At 31.8% G+C, this 18,055-nt stretch overlaps 1 protein-coding gene across 3 annotated transcripts in view; it reads right to left on the minus strand.

The window, feature by feature from the left end:
* KIF20B (kinesin family member 20B) overlaps positions 1-18,055 on the minus strand; it is a 69,909-nt gene that overhangs the window by 16,314 nt on the left and 35,540 nt on the right. For all 3 annotated transcript variants that reach the window (XR_005654746.1, XM_039871759.1, XM_039871758.1), the window contains exons 21-25: positions 11,337-11,456; positions 9,589-9,649; positions 2,864-2,989; positions 2,084-2,211; positions 107-262 (exon numbers count right to left, since the gene is read on the minus strand). Coding sequence is in view for 2 of the 3 variants with exons in the window: in XM_039871759.1 (XP_039727693.1) it covers positions 107-262; positions 2,084-2,211; positions 2,864-2,989; positions 9,589-9,649; positions 11,337-11,456 (591 nt within the window). In the remaining variant the exon portion in view is untranslated. The remainder of the gene's footprint in view (positions 1-106; positions 263-2,083; positions 2,212-2,863; positions 2,990-9,588; positions 9,650-11,336; positions 11,457-18,055) is intronic.

The raw sequence follows: 18,055 nt of genomic DNA on the forward strand, positions 1-18,055 counted from the left end.
TAAAAACAGTCAACCATGCAGAGATTGATAAGAACCCTAGGGATAATTTAACATACCCAAGAAAGCAGGTGAAATACATCAAAGAGAAAGTATAATTGCTACCAACCACTTCATTTTGTTGCTTTAAACAACGGTCTCTGTCTTCAACATATTTTTTCATCTCTTTGTTTCGTAGATTCTCAGCTTCTTTTGCTTGAGTGATAAGAATCATTTTTTCATCTAACCATTTCTTTCTGTCAGAGTTATATTTCTGTTCAGATTCCTGTATATATAAACAGTACAGATAACTATCACATGCTTAAGAAGTAGATAATAAAATGATTTTTATACCATTTTCATACACCCCATTATTTTTCACTTTTTTAAAAGCTTAAATGCTTTTCTTTCAGCAATGACAAGATCAGAGTTTATTTCAGATTATAAAATGAATGTTGCTGGTTTGCTTTCCTATACAGTGGTCAACCTTTTTGGCACCAGGGACCAGTGCTCCTGTGAGAATCTACTGCCTGATGATCTGAGGTGGAGCTGAGGCAGTGATGCTAGTGCTGGGGAGCGGCTGCAAATACACATGAAGCTTTGTTCACCTGCTGCTCACCTCTTGCTGGGCGGCCCAGCTCCTAACAGGTCATGGACTGGTACTGGTCTGCGGCCTGGAGTTTAGGGACCCCTGCTATACAATATTTCCCTTATGAACTTTACTTTGTTATGAAGTCCATTATTTAAGAACTTTCTTTCATCAGTGAGTGTAAGAAGAAATAAACAATTTAAATTTCTGAAAGAGTTAGAGACCCAAAATGAGAGACCCAGAAAGGAAAAAAAAAAGCAACCCTTGGTTTGTGATGGTCATTTCTAACTGTATGGTTCCAAAAATAAAATATTCCTGGGTATACAGGATGCCAAGTAAAACATAACTTGGGTTTCAGGACATTTATTAGTTTAAAGAACATTGAGAACAGCTGTACAGAGAATGTAGTTCATTAGTAATTTTCAAAGTGGCTTCCACGTATCCTTTGGGTTCAAAGGCATCTATCTAATTTATACATTCAAAATCCAAGTGAAACCTCATTTGAAAGAAAAACAATAATACCACTGAAATATATATAGATATATATCACTGCTTTAAAAGCTTCTAAAACCACTGTACTAGATTAGCTATGACAGTCCATTCCTGGATTACAAAGGCTATAATCTAAGATAAGTGATTATATCATTTGAGAACAATGCAAAGCATACCAATACTCCTTAATATGAACATTCTCAATACAGTTAATGTATTTTTTCGTAATTAATGGAGTATTTACTTTGTTCTAGTTTCTTTTGGATTTTCACAGTGGAAAGGGTAATTCTAGAATATACAATTAAGTTACAAAAGAAAGTAATTTTTTGTATTTGTTCAGTATCTGATTATGGATAGCCTGAAATTAAGAAAATAATTTAGATGCAGCAAACATTTCAAAATCGTTATTATATTTTATTCAATCTCAAATCTAGTTATGAATGCAACTTCTGATGCACAAAATTTTAAGTAGTATTTGGTAACTCTCATTAAAAAAATTTTTCCTACATGGTATATTTTATACATAGTATGTTAGAGTTGAACATAAACATAAATGCAAAACAGAATATCTTCTATATAGTATGGTTTCAAATATATTCCGGTGTCCAGATATACACAACTCTATTCTTTTCCAAGTTAATAATTATATATTGTGACAATAATCAAATAGTCATTTCCTAATAGTCATCTTCTCCATAACCATATTTGATGAGTAAGAAGCTTAAGGAGTAGAAAAATAGGTACAAAGACATAAGGTATAGTATGAAAGTATTAAGTATTAAATACATAAAATATAAAATTGAAGATCCAACCACTGTATATTCCTTGGCAATTAGTACTTTGAATCTTGGGAAATTCCTCCCCATGTCATTTCAATGTATATTAAAAAATTATTATCAATATAGTAACACTTCCTACGAATTATTTTACCCATATCTAAATTAATTATAAAATATTTACTGAATTCTCCTCTCATGAGAAATATAATATATAGACAGATACATACATATATAAATAAAATCATACCTGTAACTCATCTTGAAGCTTACTGAGCTTTTTACTAAGTATATCTGTATTATCCTCAAGTTCTTTACTTGACCTTTCATTATTTTTGGTTTCCAGATCTTTGCATTTTTCCTTCAATTTTTCCAATTCTGATTTGAAAACATAAAATTATTTTTAAAAGCACATGTAAAAAAAGTTATAACATTTAGAGATATATGAGGCATGGGCTCTGTACAAGAATCAGCAGAATCCAGGAAAAAAACACAGACCAAGACAGAACTAAGACTATACAAGGGCTGCATTTTTAAGAGTTCTTACCAGATTCTTAGAGAAGAGGATCTACAAGGACCTCTAGGAAACCCACTGAATAGTAATCAAAGTATACAGTATAAACGAATGTTAACATTAATTATAGAGGAAACAATGTAGTTCTCAAAAATAAAAAACTGTGATGATATTCTGAAGGACAAAATTAGAGTATTGATATTGAGATAAATATACAAGATGATACTAAGAACTAGTCAGAGGTTTAAAACTGTTGAAAGTTTATTCTTAATGTCTAGAGAATACTGTAAGTTATCATCCAGTTATTATGAACATGTCCTTCTTCTTTCTTTACTATATACAATTTTACTTAGATAAAACATTTTTTATCACATTGGAAAATGGCAAGTGACAAGATATTCCAAAAACACAAATACTTTTTCATTATGAATTATTATAAATGCTACTTTAAATGATATCCAGGAAAATAAGAAAATGGACGTGTATGCCTTGGATATTTAAGCAATCTTGTTTTACCTGTGGCCAGACTTTCAGCTTCCTCTAATTTAGCTTCGAGCACTTTATCTTGTTCTACCTGAGTTTGTTCTTGTTCTTCCAGTGTCATTCGCATGTCTTCAATTATTTTTTCTTTAACATTTAGATCTAAAAATTGGGGGGAACATTTTAGAAATTACATCTAAATATAGATATCCAATTTTTGAGTTCTTCTAAAATTAAAATACACTTTTATTAACTATAATAGAATATGAGCTCTATATAGACAGAAACTTTGTCTTACTCACTGCTACATTCTCAATGCCTAGAACAGCACTGGCATACATGAAGCACCAAATAAATATCTGATGTACTGGTGGATGCTTGGAGGATTACAAGAATGGATGGATAGATGCAAAAGAAATCTTTTTAGATAAAATTAACAAATTTTCAAAGTATAAAACTATTTATACTAATAAGCACATATCTTGGGATTTAGAAAAAGACATTATTTGGCAAAACACTTATTTTTAGTGTTAATATTCTCAAACTAAAACTTTTATCTCCTAAAAACAAAAAAGGCTCAATCCCAATTTGACTTGTTTTTGAATCTCAAGAATTGTTTTATAGAAAAAATTTCAAAGTGAAATACTTATTTCTAGTGTTTTTAAAACCAGCTCTTCAGAAAAGACTGTGTGACCAGCCTTACTGTTTCCAGCCCTTGAAAAATGACAATAATGCTTTACAAACAATTTTACTCATATAAGTAATTTTCAGTATATCTCTCTATTGATGTATTAATTCTAAGAGGAGTCTTAAAATGAAAGGAGTCTTGGTATTATCATATCAACTCCTTTCAAAAAGCATGATTTTCAAATATATTCATATTATACAATTAAGTAATTTTATAAGCTTATTTTAAGAATCCCTTTCCTCTTCCACTCTATATTTTGCACTAAATTTGAGGACCAGAATGAAAGAGTTTAAATATCTAGTTATCAATTAGTAAAGTCCCAAGACACCAATAACCTGCCAATGGCTATCCGCTTATTATCTGAAAGGCAGGAGCAGTAAAAGAAAAAAGAGAATTACATTATCAGTTGATGCCTCCAATAATTAACATTTTATTTCAGGAAAGAATCCAGAAATATGCAACAAACAAAAACAAAAAATAAAGCAACATAAAGACAGCTATGAGACAGATATCTCATCATAGTGATAGCTATGAGTTATAGCTAAATAAGTGACTGTCGAATGAACAAGCAGTCAAGTGCTTAACATTCAGGAGAGAGGATCACTGAGAGCTATAATGTCCTGGGAAGGATTCAAGGAGGAAAGGCTTAAGCATAACATTTGAGAACAAGTACAAAGAAGAAGGGACATTACACGAGCTAGCGATAAAAATGACACATAAATGTCATGCAAAACCCTAGATTAGAAATACTCAGTTATAGTTCAACTTTATTTCAGAATACCAGATGTCTACAAAACAAGTACAAAATCATGTGATACCATTTCACTTATCATACTGGCAATAAGCTTAAGGTGTGGTAACACATAATACTGGCAAAATGTGGGAAAACAGGCACTTTATATACTATTATGTGAATATAAACTAGTATAGCCATTTTGAAGGGCAGAATAGCAATAGTCTTCAAAATTTCAAATACACATCATTTGGGCCAACAATTACATTGCTAGAAATTCCCTCTATAAATATATTTACATATGTACACAAAGACGAAAACGTCCATGGTGATGTCTATAACAAAAATGTCTGAAAAAATCTTTTCATCAAAAGAGGTCATATTACCAAAGACTAGATTGTAAAATGTCCTGACTGTTAATTTTCTTAGATATGATGATATTGTGCTTATGTAAGACAATGTCTTTACCTTACAAATTTCATGATAAAATATTTATGCGTAAAGTACCACTGATGCATGCAAATACCTTTTAAGTTGCTCAGTTTAATATATACATATATGAGAGATAAAAGAGATGCAAATATGGCAAAATATTAAAAAATAGTGTATATAATAAAGGGTATTCAAGTATTGACCTTCTGACTCTCTTCTTTTTAAATTAAAATTTGGAAAAACTTAAGACGGTTGGAATCATTATCTCAACTTTACAAGCAATTGAAAGTGTACCTTAAATTAGCATATAATATTCCCTTTACTGAACTCTGAAATATGTTTCATTTATGATCAACATCATGTCTTTGGTCACAGGAAGGATTCTATTCCTTGCAATAGTGTTCTCTTGTGTACATATTAAAATCAGTTTTATTTCCTCTAGCCTAACCAATTTTGTCAGATTACTTAAGGCTTTTTTACAATAAATTATTTTCCATTTTAAAAAAAGAGGCCATATTAAATAAATTGATATTTCAGTATTAATAAAATAGAATACTATGTAGCCTTTAAAAAGAAAGAGGTTTAAAAGGAGAAAGGGGGAGATAAGGTGGATCTGCATATGGCTATATGGAAAAGTTTCTCAACATTTCCCCAATCTATAAAAACTCATTGTTTTAGTTAGCAATTTCTGCTGAGGTGTTTTTCTTGAGATCATACATTTCCAAAGGAAATGTAGTTTTTTATTTAGCTTATCATGGGAACAGAGGCAAAATGGAGCAGGGTAAGATTAAGAACAAAACAAATTAGTGTGGCCATAACAAAAAGTTATGCAATACTAGGTGATGAAAAGGTAGGCTGGAATGTCAAGCTAGAGAGAGAGTGAATATTATTGTGTGGGCAATATGAAATGGTTGAAAACTTTTAATAGGAAAATAACACAGAGTTTTAGAAAAAAATTAATCCATCTGTGTGGCTATCAAGAGAGTGAGTTTGATATAAGGCCTGGCAAAGGGATAGGACAAATATGAAGAGTCACTAGGAAAAAGTAGTAACGGAATTTAGGTACTGAATCTGAGGGCGAGGGGAAATGATATTTAGAGTCTAAACCCAGGGATGGCAAACATTTTCTGTGAAGTGTCAGATAGTAGCTATTTTAAGGTCTGTCACAACTATTTACCTGCCACTGTAATGTGAAAGCCACAGATAATACAGAAGAGAATACGTTGCTATGTTCCAATAAGACTTTATTTACAAAATTAGGCAGTAAGCTGGATTTAGTGAGGCAGCCATTTGCTAATCCCTGGTCCAAACATTAGAAACAGTAGTGATCCATAGTAGAAACATAGATAATAAAGTTAAGATAGTTTGGGCAGAAAGAGACATTCAGGTTCAGAATTCAGTAAGACTCCAAAACCACTCAGCATAAGAAAAGGAAACTATAGAACAATATCTCCCATGAATATAGATGCAAACCTCAACAGAATATTAGCAAACTGAATCTAGCAACATATAAAAAGCATTATACACTAGACCAAGTGGAATTCATCTCAGGAATGCAAGTTTGGTTCAACATATGAAAATCAATCAGTACAATACACTGTATTAATAAAGAATAAAATCACATGATAATTTCAATATATGCAAAAAAAAGCATTTGCCAAAATCCAACACCCTCTCATGATAAAAATACTCAACAAATGAGGAACAGAAGGGAACTAAACATGATAAAAGGCATCTACAAAACACCACACCTAACATTATGTATAATGGTGAAAGAATGAAAAGTTCCTCCTAATACCAGAAACAAAACAAGGATGTCCACTGTCGCCATTTCTATTCAACACTATTCTGGAGGTTTTACCAGGGCAATTAGGCAAGAATGAAAAATAAAAGGTAAAAAGAATGGAAAGAGAAAAGTAAAACTAACTCTATTTGCAGAAGACATGATCTTGTATATAGAAAATCCTAAGGAATCCACAAAAAAAAAAAGGAAAGAAAACATTATTAGAGCTCATAAACTAGCAAGGTTGCAAGATACATGACCAATATAATCAAAACAATTATGTTTCTATATATTAGCAAAGAACAATCCAAAAATGGTATTAAGAAAATAATTCCATTTTCAAAAGCACTACAAAGAATATATTTAGAAACAAATTAGCAAAAGATGTGCAAAACTTATATACTGAAAACTAAAAAAAATCATCGAAAAAATTATAGAAGGTCTAGCTAAATGAAACGATACCCCACATTCATGATTAATATTGTTAGGTTGGCAATTTCCCCTAATAGGTCCTCAGATTTAACAGAATCCCCATTAATACCAGCTGGCTCATTTGCAGAAACTGACAAGCTGATCCTAAAATTCATGTACAAATTCAAGAAGCCCAAAATAGTCAAAACGACCTTGCAAAAGGAGAACAAAAGTGGGAGAATTCACACTTCTCATTTAAAAATTTATATAAAGCTACAATAACAATACAGTGTGGTACCAGCATAAAGATAGGAATGTAGATCAATGAAACAAAATTAAGAGTCCAGATATAAACCCTCACATTCATGGTCAGCTGATTTTCAACAAAAGTGCACAAACAATGCCATGGGAGAAAAGAACAGTCTTTTCAGTAAATGGTGCTGGGAGAGCTGGTCTCCATATACTTAAAAGAACTAAGTTAGACACTTACCTCTCACAAAACACAAAATTATATTCAAATGGACTAACTCAAAATGGATAAAAGACCTAAATATAAGAGCTAAAACTATAAAACTCTTAGAAAAAAACCTAGATGACTTTGGTATAGGCAACATTTCTTAGACACACACCTAAAGAATGAGCAATCAAAACAAAATAGGTAAATTGGACTACACCAAAATTAAAAACATTTACACATCAAAGGACATATGAAGGAAGTGAAAAACAACCGAAAGAATGGGAGAAAACATCTGCAAATCATTCATCTGATAAGGGTCTAGTATCTATAACATAAAAAGAACTCTTAACAACTCCATAATAAAAAGACAACCCAACTTAAAAATGGCCAAAGGACTTAAGAGACATTTAGCCAAAGAAGATGTACGAATGACCAGGAGCTCAAGACTAGACTCTCAATATCATTAGTCATTAGGGAAATGCACTTATGACATACCACAATGACACATTACTTTATAACTTATCAGTATGTTATGTTAAATAGTATTCTCAAAAAATTTATGTCCACCCACTATGAATATAACCTTATTTGGAAATAGGGTCTTTGCAATAGGGTGTTTGAGGTGGGCTCTAAGTTCAATATGACTGATATACTTACAAGAGGAATGAAATTTGGACAAATACATAGAGAGAAGACAGACACACCAAGAGTGAAGATGGCCATGTTAAAACAAAGGCAGACTGGAGTTATGCTTGATACATTGCCATCAACCACCAGAAACTAGAAACGACAAGATTCTTCCCCATAACCTTCAAAAGGAACATATCAATACTTTTGTTTTGGATTTCTAGCTCTCAGGACTGTGAGAGAATAAATTTCTATTGTTTTAAGCTACCTAGTATGGTACTTTGTTACAGTAGCCTTAAGAAACAAATAAAGATATGACTTTAAAAATGAAAAAGTAACAAGTGTTAATAATAATGTGGAGAAACTGGAGCTCTTATCCACTACTGGTAGAAATATAAACTACTGGAGCTCTTATCCACTGCTGGAAGAAGTGTAACTACTGTGGAAAACTTTAACAGTTCCTCATAAAGTTAAACACACGGTTACCATGTGACCTAGTGGTTCCACTCTTAGATATATAGCCCCAAGAGAATTGAAAACATATGTTCACCCAAAAACTTGTACACAAATATTCATAAAAGCCAAAAAGTGGAAATAATCTATATCATCAACTGATACATAAAATATGGTCTATTCATACAATGGAATATTAGTTGGCCATAAAAAATAATAAGTACTGACACCTGCTACCATATGGATGAAACCTGAAAACATTCTAAGTGAAAAAGTTAGACACAAAAGGCCATATTCTATGAACCACTTACATGAAATGTCTACAACAGGCAAATTCAGAGAAACAGAAAGTAGACTAGTGGTTGACAGTGACTGGCTTATGGGGGTGATGAAAATGTTCTGGAATTAGATAGTGGTAGTGTTTGTACAACCTTGTGAATATGCTAAAATCCACTAAAATGTACACTTTTAAAGGGTAAATTTTATGGTTATATGTATTGTATCTCAATTTTTTTTTGAAAAAAGAATTTAATTTATTAAGATAGCCAAGTGAATGGCATTCAGTATTTAAAAGAAACACAGAAGCCAGGGAAAGCCTCAGGAACTGAAAATGCAATTTTTTGTTAAGGGGTGAGTGATAGGAAGGAATCAGCATAATTTTATGAACAGAAATACATAGATTTCATCTACAAAGGTATTTTTATAACATTTTAAATAAAAAATCAATACAATTTGAATTAAAAAAGAATAATTCAGCACATACAATTTGAAACTAAATAAATGTTTTTTAAAAACTTCATAAAATATAATTTTAAAGACATTTCATTTGAACTATATTCTTTACATGATTTTGTCTAGAAATCTATTCCATTCATTTGTGATCTATGTAACTCTGACTGTCTTTATTTTTCAAAAATAATGGCCATTACCTAGATAGAAACAGAAATCAATGTTGCTTTGACTGAATATTTCTCAATGTTTTATTTTTCCAAGCATAAAGTTACTCATTGATAAGTTACTCATCAGAATCAATGTTTTTCTCTTTTGATAAAGTTACAGATGAGCATATGCTGCCCTTACTTTACTTTAGAATTTTCAAAGAAAAATGCTAAATCAACTGTTATTATAACTACTTTGCCAGTCATTTTAGTACTACAAGTAGTGGTTTGCTCCTGACCTTTGCATACTTTCTCATACTGCTGTATAGCTTCTTCCACTTTCTGATTACTTAACTGCTCCTGCAAAATGAAAGAATATGAATTAAATGCAAATGTAACAAACACAATATTTAATGGTGGAACTTAAAAACAAGGTTCAATATTAGGTTTGAAATCTGTCTCCCACAAGGCTATTAGTCTCAAGTTTCCAAGTTTCTTTTACCGTGGAGAAAAGGGAAGGGTGAGAGTGTAATAAGAAAAAAATAATAACTTTATATTTTTATACTATCTCAAAGTTACTGCCCAGTCATCTTACTTAACACTTTAAGCTACTGTGTTCACTATAAAAAGCAAAAATAAGGACATGGAGGTTTACTAAGTATTTAACAAAGGAGGAACAAGAAAAATCAAAAAAGTTTCCTATCAGTAAATTCAAAATACAGAAAAATAGAACCCTCCATTGCCTACATGGAAAGTAGATGGAAGGTTTGAAAAATAACCAGAGTCTTAAGAGGTAAGATTAAATTATGCGTACCGGAAATCCTTCAATTCTAATTTTAACCTGTCAGGTAATCCAACCTCACTACTTATCTCATCTAACTTCAGCACTATCTCCTCACTTTATAAGTCTTAGAATGGATCACTTCAGAAACTGTATATCTCTGAATCGTATTATGAGAACACAGATTGCTTTATTAGTATTATATTTAGTTAAAAATTTAAATCAAACGTTTATACCTGAATATTCATTAGTTTGCTTCACTAAAAAGCAAACATACAAAGAACACAACTTTTCTTTTATTGTTGCCTTATCCAACTAATTGATGTGGAGTAAAATATAACCATTTAGAAAGTTTAGAAAGTTTGCTTAACTGTCCTTTAAAAAAAATATTTTTTACAAGACCTGAGTTTTATTTTCTTTTTACTTTTTGTTTTGAAATAATTTTAGATTTACAAAGACAGCGGAGATTACAAAGGATTAGCAAAAGAGTTACAAAGATAGATTTCTGTATAATCTCTTAAGCTTCCCCTAAGATTAACATCTTCTATTACCATGATATATTGATTTAAATATTAAGAAACTAACATTGGACACAGAAAAATCAGCAGTTGAGTTGTGAAGCTGTTATTTAGAACATTGAAACAATCATTTTTGTATAGAAAAAAGAAATTAGCATTCTTATACTTCTATAAATAACAGCACAGACTTTATTTGAATTTCATGAGTTTCTTCACTGATGCCCTTTTTCAGTTCTAGGATTCTATACAGGATACAACACTGCACTTAGCCATTATGTCTCCTTGGTGTCCAATCTGTGATAGTTCCTTGGTAACTTTCCTTTAATGACTTTGATCGTTTTTACTGGTTGGGTATTTTTTAGGACATCCTCCATTTGGGTCTGTCTTATGTTTTCTCACCATTAGACTGAGGAAGTGAATTTGGGGGAAGAATACCACACAGATGTGCCCTTCTGGTGACATCAAATCAGGAAGTACATGTATCAATTTGACTTGCAGCTGGTGATATTGTTCTTGAACACTTGGTTAAGGTGGTGTCTGCCAGGTTTCTCCACTGTAAAGTTACTACTTTTCCCTTTCCATGCTCTATTCACAAGAGGTAAATCACTAGTAGTTATTTAATTTTAACCAATTTATTTTTCGACTCCAGAAAAGGTCAAAAAGAGAATGTTATAAACACTGATATATTTACTTAGACACTAAAATATACAGACTCTATTTAAACTATCTTTAAAAACAAAACTGTTACCTTGAGTTGCTGAATGGTTCGCTGTTTCATATCTATATCCTGAGAACACTGGTTTTTCTTTTTCTCCAGTTCATTAAATTTAATCCTCAGTAACTTCTCCTCATCACGCATAACAGATACCTATAATGTTTATAAAACAAATGAAATATTTTTAAAATACTAATTGCTTTTTATTGTTTATAATTTATGGCCACTGGTTAAAGATTCACGCACTTAAAAACCCATTAGAAAAATTACATATTCTAACATACTACATGAGTTTCAAATTATCAGCAGTAGAATGCATATAAAGAAATAATTTTCTTCTTACAACATATCAAACTCAGAGTTTAAAGAATATCACTCTGTAAGTTCTCTCAAAAAAGAATCAACATAGCACCTTGCATGCAACAGCAAAATCATTATGGAAAAATCAACAGAGACATTCTAGAGGGAAAATACTGGCTCACATTTCCAAGGTTTATTGAGTAATATGATCCAGTAATACAAGATATACATTTAAAACTCATAATAACACGTAGAGAATGAAAATGAAACAATTATGTGATCAAAAGGTACCCATGTAAGACAAGGGTAATTGATTTTTGGTGTTACCGGTACCTAATTCTACAAAATTGTTAGAGAAATCAAAAGCATCATAAACGAGCATGAAAATCTTTAACAAAAAAAAAAAAGAGAGAAACAAAGGTAATCTCTGTACATCTTTAAGCCAATTTCCATTTTGCCAATCCTAGAGATCTCTAATATTGAAAAAAATTAATTTAAAAAAGTTCTCCTTCAAAATAATCATGGTGATGTCATAATAATAATGGCTCTGTGTGATTTGGTTTCCTGGGATTTTTACATTCTTTTTAGGCCCTCTGTATGTTCTAAATATACTATAATAAATATTTATAAATATATATTATTATTTGCTTCTATCGCTTCTAAAATATAGAATTACAGCAATAAACACCATCCTAATTAATTTTACAGAAATAAACTGTCAGCCAATAATAAATAGAGACTATATGTTGCACCAAGATGCACATTGGGCTGGTTCAGTTTCCATCCTGGCTCTGCCACTTACTAGCTAAGTGAACTTGGACACGTTATATCACTTAATGCATGTTTCCTTATCCATACAACAGAAGTCAAAAACAGTGCCTACTCTTAACATTTGTCTGAGAATTAAATGAGATGATGTATGTAAACTCAGATAACAGAAGTCAAAAACAGTGCCTACTCTTAACATTTGTCTGAGAATTAAATGAGATGATGTATGTAAACTCAGATGCTATTATTATTATTAGCATTGATGCTATACATTGTTTATTTTGAAAAATAGAAAACACTCTTAATTCCCACTGTAGAATAATGGTAAAAAGTCATCTATACAGTAAAACATTACATAAAAAGAGATACCTCTATAAGTAGAAGAAAAAATACTTAAAAATGGAATAAATTGAAAAGCAATATTTACATATAGTTGATCCCATTTATAAAAATAAAAGCATACCAGTACATACAATAACTATGTATACATAATGGTAACCACACGCCAAAGATTCAGAACCAAAGTATATAACATAAAACAAGAAGGATCAGAGGGAAAAGCCATAAAAGCCAACCAAAATAAAGAAAATAAAAACACAAGGACAAGGAAGCAATGGAAACACCGAGCTACCAGAAAGTAAAAGATAAAATGGCTATAAGAAGACTTCATATTTCAGTAATCACCCTAAATATAAATGGACTGAAGTCACCAATAAAAAGGCACAGACTTGCAGAATGGATCAAAAAAAAAAAAAATCAACCATATGCTGCCTCCAGGAGACACATCTCACCTCCAAAGACAAATATAGGCTCAAAGTGAAAGGGCGGAAAATGATATTTCAAGCAAATGGCGTTCAGAGAAAAGTGGGAGTAGTGGTACTAATATCGGATGAAAGAGACCTCAAAATAAAAAAAGTAAAGAAAGATACCGAGGGACACTTCATAATGATAAAGGGAATCATGCAGCAAGAAGACATAACACTTATTAATATCTATGCTCCCAATCAGGGAGCCCCAAAATATATAAAGCAATTACTAATAGAACTAAAGAGAGAAATAGACCAAAACACTATCATAGTAGGGGACCTAAATACTCTACTATCGGATATGGACAGACCATCTAAACAGAAAATCCATAAGGCAATAACATCCTTAAAGGACACATTAGACCAACTAGACATAATTGACATTTACAGAGCCTTTTATCCCCAAACTGCTGTCTATACATTCTTCTCTAGTGCACACAGAACATTCTCAAGAATCGACCACATACTGAGACACAGAGATAGCCTCAACAAATATAAGAGGGTCGAAATCGTATGATATTCTCTGATCATAATGCTTTGAAACTAGAGATCAACTGTAAAAAGAAATCAGGAAGAACCACAAATACATGGAGATTAAACAACATGCTATGAAAGAATAACTGGGTCACAGAAGAAATAAAAAGAGAGATCAAGAGAAACATAGAAACGAATGATAATGATAGTACAACATATCAAAACTTTTAACATGGCAAAAGCAGTCATAAGAGGAAAGTTCATATCATCACGGGCCTACCTCCAAAAACAAGAACGAGCCCAAATAAACAACTTAACGCTTCATCTTAAAAAACTAGAAAAGGAAGAACAAATGAAGCCTAAAGTCAGCAGAAGGAAAAAAATAATTAAAATTAGAGCAGAAATAAATGAAATGGAAAAGAAAACAAACAAAAAAAAAATAGAAAAAATAAATAAAACAAAGAGCTGGTTCCTTGAGAAGGCTGATAAAATTGACAAACCCCTGGCTAGACTCGCTAAAGAAAAAAGAGAAAAGACACAAATAAACAAAATCAGGGATGAAAGAGGAGAAATTATGACAGACACTGCAGAAATAAAAAAAGGTCATACAAGAATACTATGAAAAAGTATATTACACCAAATTTAATAACCTAGAAGAAATGGACCAGTACTTAGAAAAATACAACCTTCCAAGACTGAATCAAAAAGAACTGGAAAATCTAAATAGACTGATCGGCAGTATGGAAATTGAAACAATCATCAAAAACCTACCAAAAAGTAAAAGTCCAGGACCAGATGGCTTCACCAGTGAATTCTACCAAACATTCAAAGATTTAATACCTGTTTTCTTCAAACTCTTCCAAAATATCGAAGAAGAGGCAATACTTCCCAACTCATTTTATAAGGCTAATATCACCCCGATACCAAAACCAGGTAAAGATAACACAAAAAAAGAAAACTATTAACCAACATCTCTCATGAACACAGAAGCAGAAATCCTAAATAAGATACTAGCGAACCAAATACAGCAACATATTAAAAAGATTATACGCCACAATCAAGTGGGCTTCATCCCAGAGGGACGGGGATGGTTCAAAATATGCAATTCGAATAATGAGATACGCCACATAAACAAATTAAAAAATAAGAATCATAACATATCAATAGATGCAGAAAAAGCCTTCGACAAGATACAGCACCCATTCATGATCAAAACACTTAACAAAATCGGTACAGAAGCAAAGTACCTTAATATAATAAAGGCCACGTATGACAAGGCCTCAGCCAACATTATACTTAGTGGCGAAAAACTAAAAACCTTTCCTCTAACATCAGAAACAAGGCAAGGCTGTCCACTATCGCCACTGTCATTCAATATAATATTGGAGGTCCTAGAGAGTGCAATCAGGCAAGAGAAAGATATAAAAGGCATCTAAATAGAAAACGAAGAAATCAAACTGTCACTGTTTGCGGATGACGTGATTCTCTATATAGAAAACCCTAAAGAATCCACAAGAACACTACTAGAAACAATAAACAAATACAGTAAAGTTTCTGGATACAAAATCAATGTTCAAAACTCCATAGCATTCCTGTACTCTAATAATGAAGTGTAAGAAAAAGAAGTGGAAAAAATAACTCCTTTTGCAATTGCAACAAAAAGAATAAAATACCTAGGAGTAAATTTAACAAAACATGTGAAGAACCTATATAATGAAAACTATAAAAGAAATCGAAGATGATACAAAGAAATGGAAAGATATCTCGTGTTCTTGGATTGGAAGAATCAACATATAAAATGACCCGATTACCTAAAGCATTATACAGATTTAATGCAATCCCCATCAAAATCTCATCGGCATTTTTTAGAAAATGGAACAAAAAGTCATCAGATTTGTATAAAAAGCACAAAAGACTCCGAATTGCCAAAGCCATCCTGAGTAAAAAGAACGAAGCTGGAGGCACCACTCTGCTTGACTTCAAATTATACTACAAAGCGACAGTAATCAAAACAGCATGGTATTGGTAGCAAAACAGACACAAGGACCAGTGCAACAGAATCGAGAGTCCAGAAGTAAACCCATATTTATATGGGCAAATAATTTTCGACAAAAAAAGCCAAAAACATGCAGTGGAGAAAGGAAAGCCTCTTCAGTAAACGGTGCTGAGAAAACTGGAAAGCCACCTGCAAAAGAATGAAACTAGACTGTTGTCTCTCACCACACACCAAAATTAACTCAAAATGGATTAAGGACCTGAATAGAAGACCTGAAACAATAAAATGCATAGAAGAAAACAGGAACTAAACTCAAGGACCTTGGACTTAAGGAGGATTTTATGAATTGGACCTCAAAGCAAGGGAACTGAAAACAAAAATAAATAGGACTACATCAAACTAAAAAGCTTCTGCTCAGCAAAAGAAACCATCAACAAGGTAAAGAGACAACCATCCGAATGGGAAAATATATTTGCAGGCAACACTTCCGATAAGAGTCTAATATCCAAAATATACAAAGAACTCCTACGACTCAATAACAACAACAACAAAAAACAATCCAATCCAAAAAAGGACCTGAACAGACACTTCTCCCTAGAGGACATACAAATGGCCAACAAATGTATGAAAAGATGCTCAACATCGCTAGCTATTAGAGAAATGCAAATCAAAACCACAATGAGATACCATCTCATACCTGTTATAATAGCTATAATCAACAGGACAAGTAATAACAAATGTTGGAGAGGATGCAGAGAAAAAGGAACCCTCGTACCCTGCTGGTGAGACTGCAAATTGGTACAGCCACTATGAAAAATAGTATGGAGGTTCCTCAAAAAATTAAGAATTGATCTACCATATGATTCAGCAATCCCTCTACTGGGTATTTACCCCAAAGTCTTGAAAACCCTTATCTGAAAAGATATTTGCACACTGATGTTCATAGCAGTATTATTCACAGTGGCCAGGAAATGGAAGCAACCAAAGTGTCCTACGATAGATGTTGTACATATATACAATGGAATATTACCCAGCCATAAGAAGAGATGAAATACTGCTATTTGCGACATGGATGGACCTTGAAATAATCATGCTAAGCGAAATAAGCCAGACAGAAAAAGTTGAAATATCACTTATATGTGGAATATAAACCTAAAAGCAACAAATGAACAGGACAAACAAAAAAACACTCATGACATGGACAATGGACTAGTGGCTACCAGAGGGTAGGGGGAATAGGGGAGGTAGACAGGGGGAAAAAAATTTTTAATCATTTCTTCAATTTAATTAATTAATTAATTTTAAAAAAGGAAAATATATAATGCTATTAAAATAAAAAACTCCAATCACTAAAAGACAATAGACAAACTTGAAGATATCTGCAATATATTTAACTGATGAAGAATGAGAATCAAGAATAAAGAAATCTTACATAGTAATAAAAAAAAGAATAGCACAATTAAAAAATTATATGAACAAATAAATATCAGAGTGGAAACTGGAATAGAGAAATAGCCAATAAAAACATAATTGATGCTGCACTTCACCTGCAATCAGAAGAAAACAATTTCAAAGCAGAATGAGACACCCCTTCACATTCTGTGACACAGCAATCTAACCCTTAGAGTATAAACTCTTGCACAACTGTATCTTAGTAGTGTAGAAAACAGGAACAGAGCCTCTAAGAGCAACATGAAAGAAATAATCTACTCAGTCAACAGAATGGATAAATTATAATATGTCATACAATGGAGTATTATACAGCAGTAAAAGTGATTAATTACAATTATACATAAATGAATCTGAGGAGTATGATATAAAAAATGTCTCAGAAAAATACAATATGCTGTTTAGAGATTTAAAAACTATGGTTTCAATTATATTTTTTAAAGTTACGAAAAAGAGAAACATAAAACTTTCAGTATAAACTTCTGTGGGGGTAGAAACAGAGTAGGGATGGGACCTACAAGCATTTCTTGTATCAATTTTTTTAGATCTTACACATTAAGTATTCTTTTGTTAACTAACTCATAGTAATAAAAAATGTAATTCTTTAAAACTGTTTCAGCTTTTAGAAAAAGTCTAGTACAACATAAAATAAAGCAGTCATAAAAGAAAAATATGTTTAAATTTATGAAAATCAAAATTTGCTCCAATGCAAAAAATAACCATAATCAAAATCAGAAAAAATGGCTAAAGTGGTGGAGGAATATGCAATTTATATCCTTAAAAGACTAAATTTCCTGAATATGTAATAAGCTCTTATAAAGCAATAACAATAAAGCCAATAACCCAAACTAAAAAGGCAAAGGATATGAATACAATTCATGGAAACAAAAAATACAAACAGCTTTTCAACAAAAATATGTTCACTAATAATTAATGAAATGCAAATAAGAATTATAGTC

This window comes from Pteropus medius, unplaced genomic scaffold, assembly GCF_902729225.1.
Source record: "Pteropus medius unplaced genomic scaffold, Ma_sr-lr_union100, whole genome shotgun sequence".
NCBI lineage: Eukaryota > Metazoa > Chordata > Mammalia > Chiroptera > Pteropodidae > Pteropus > Pteropus medius.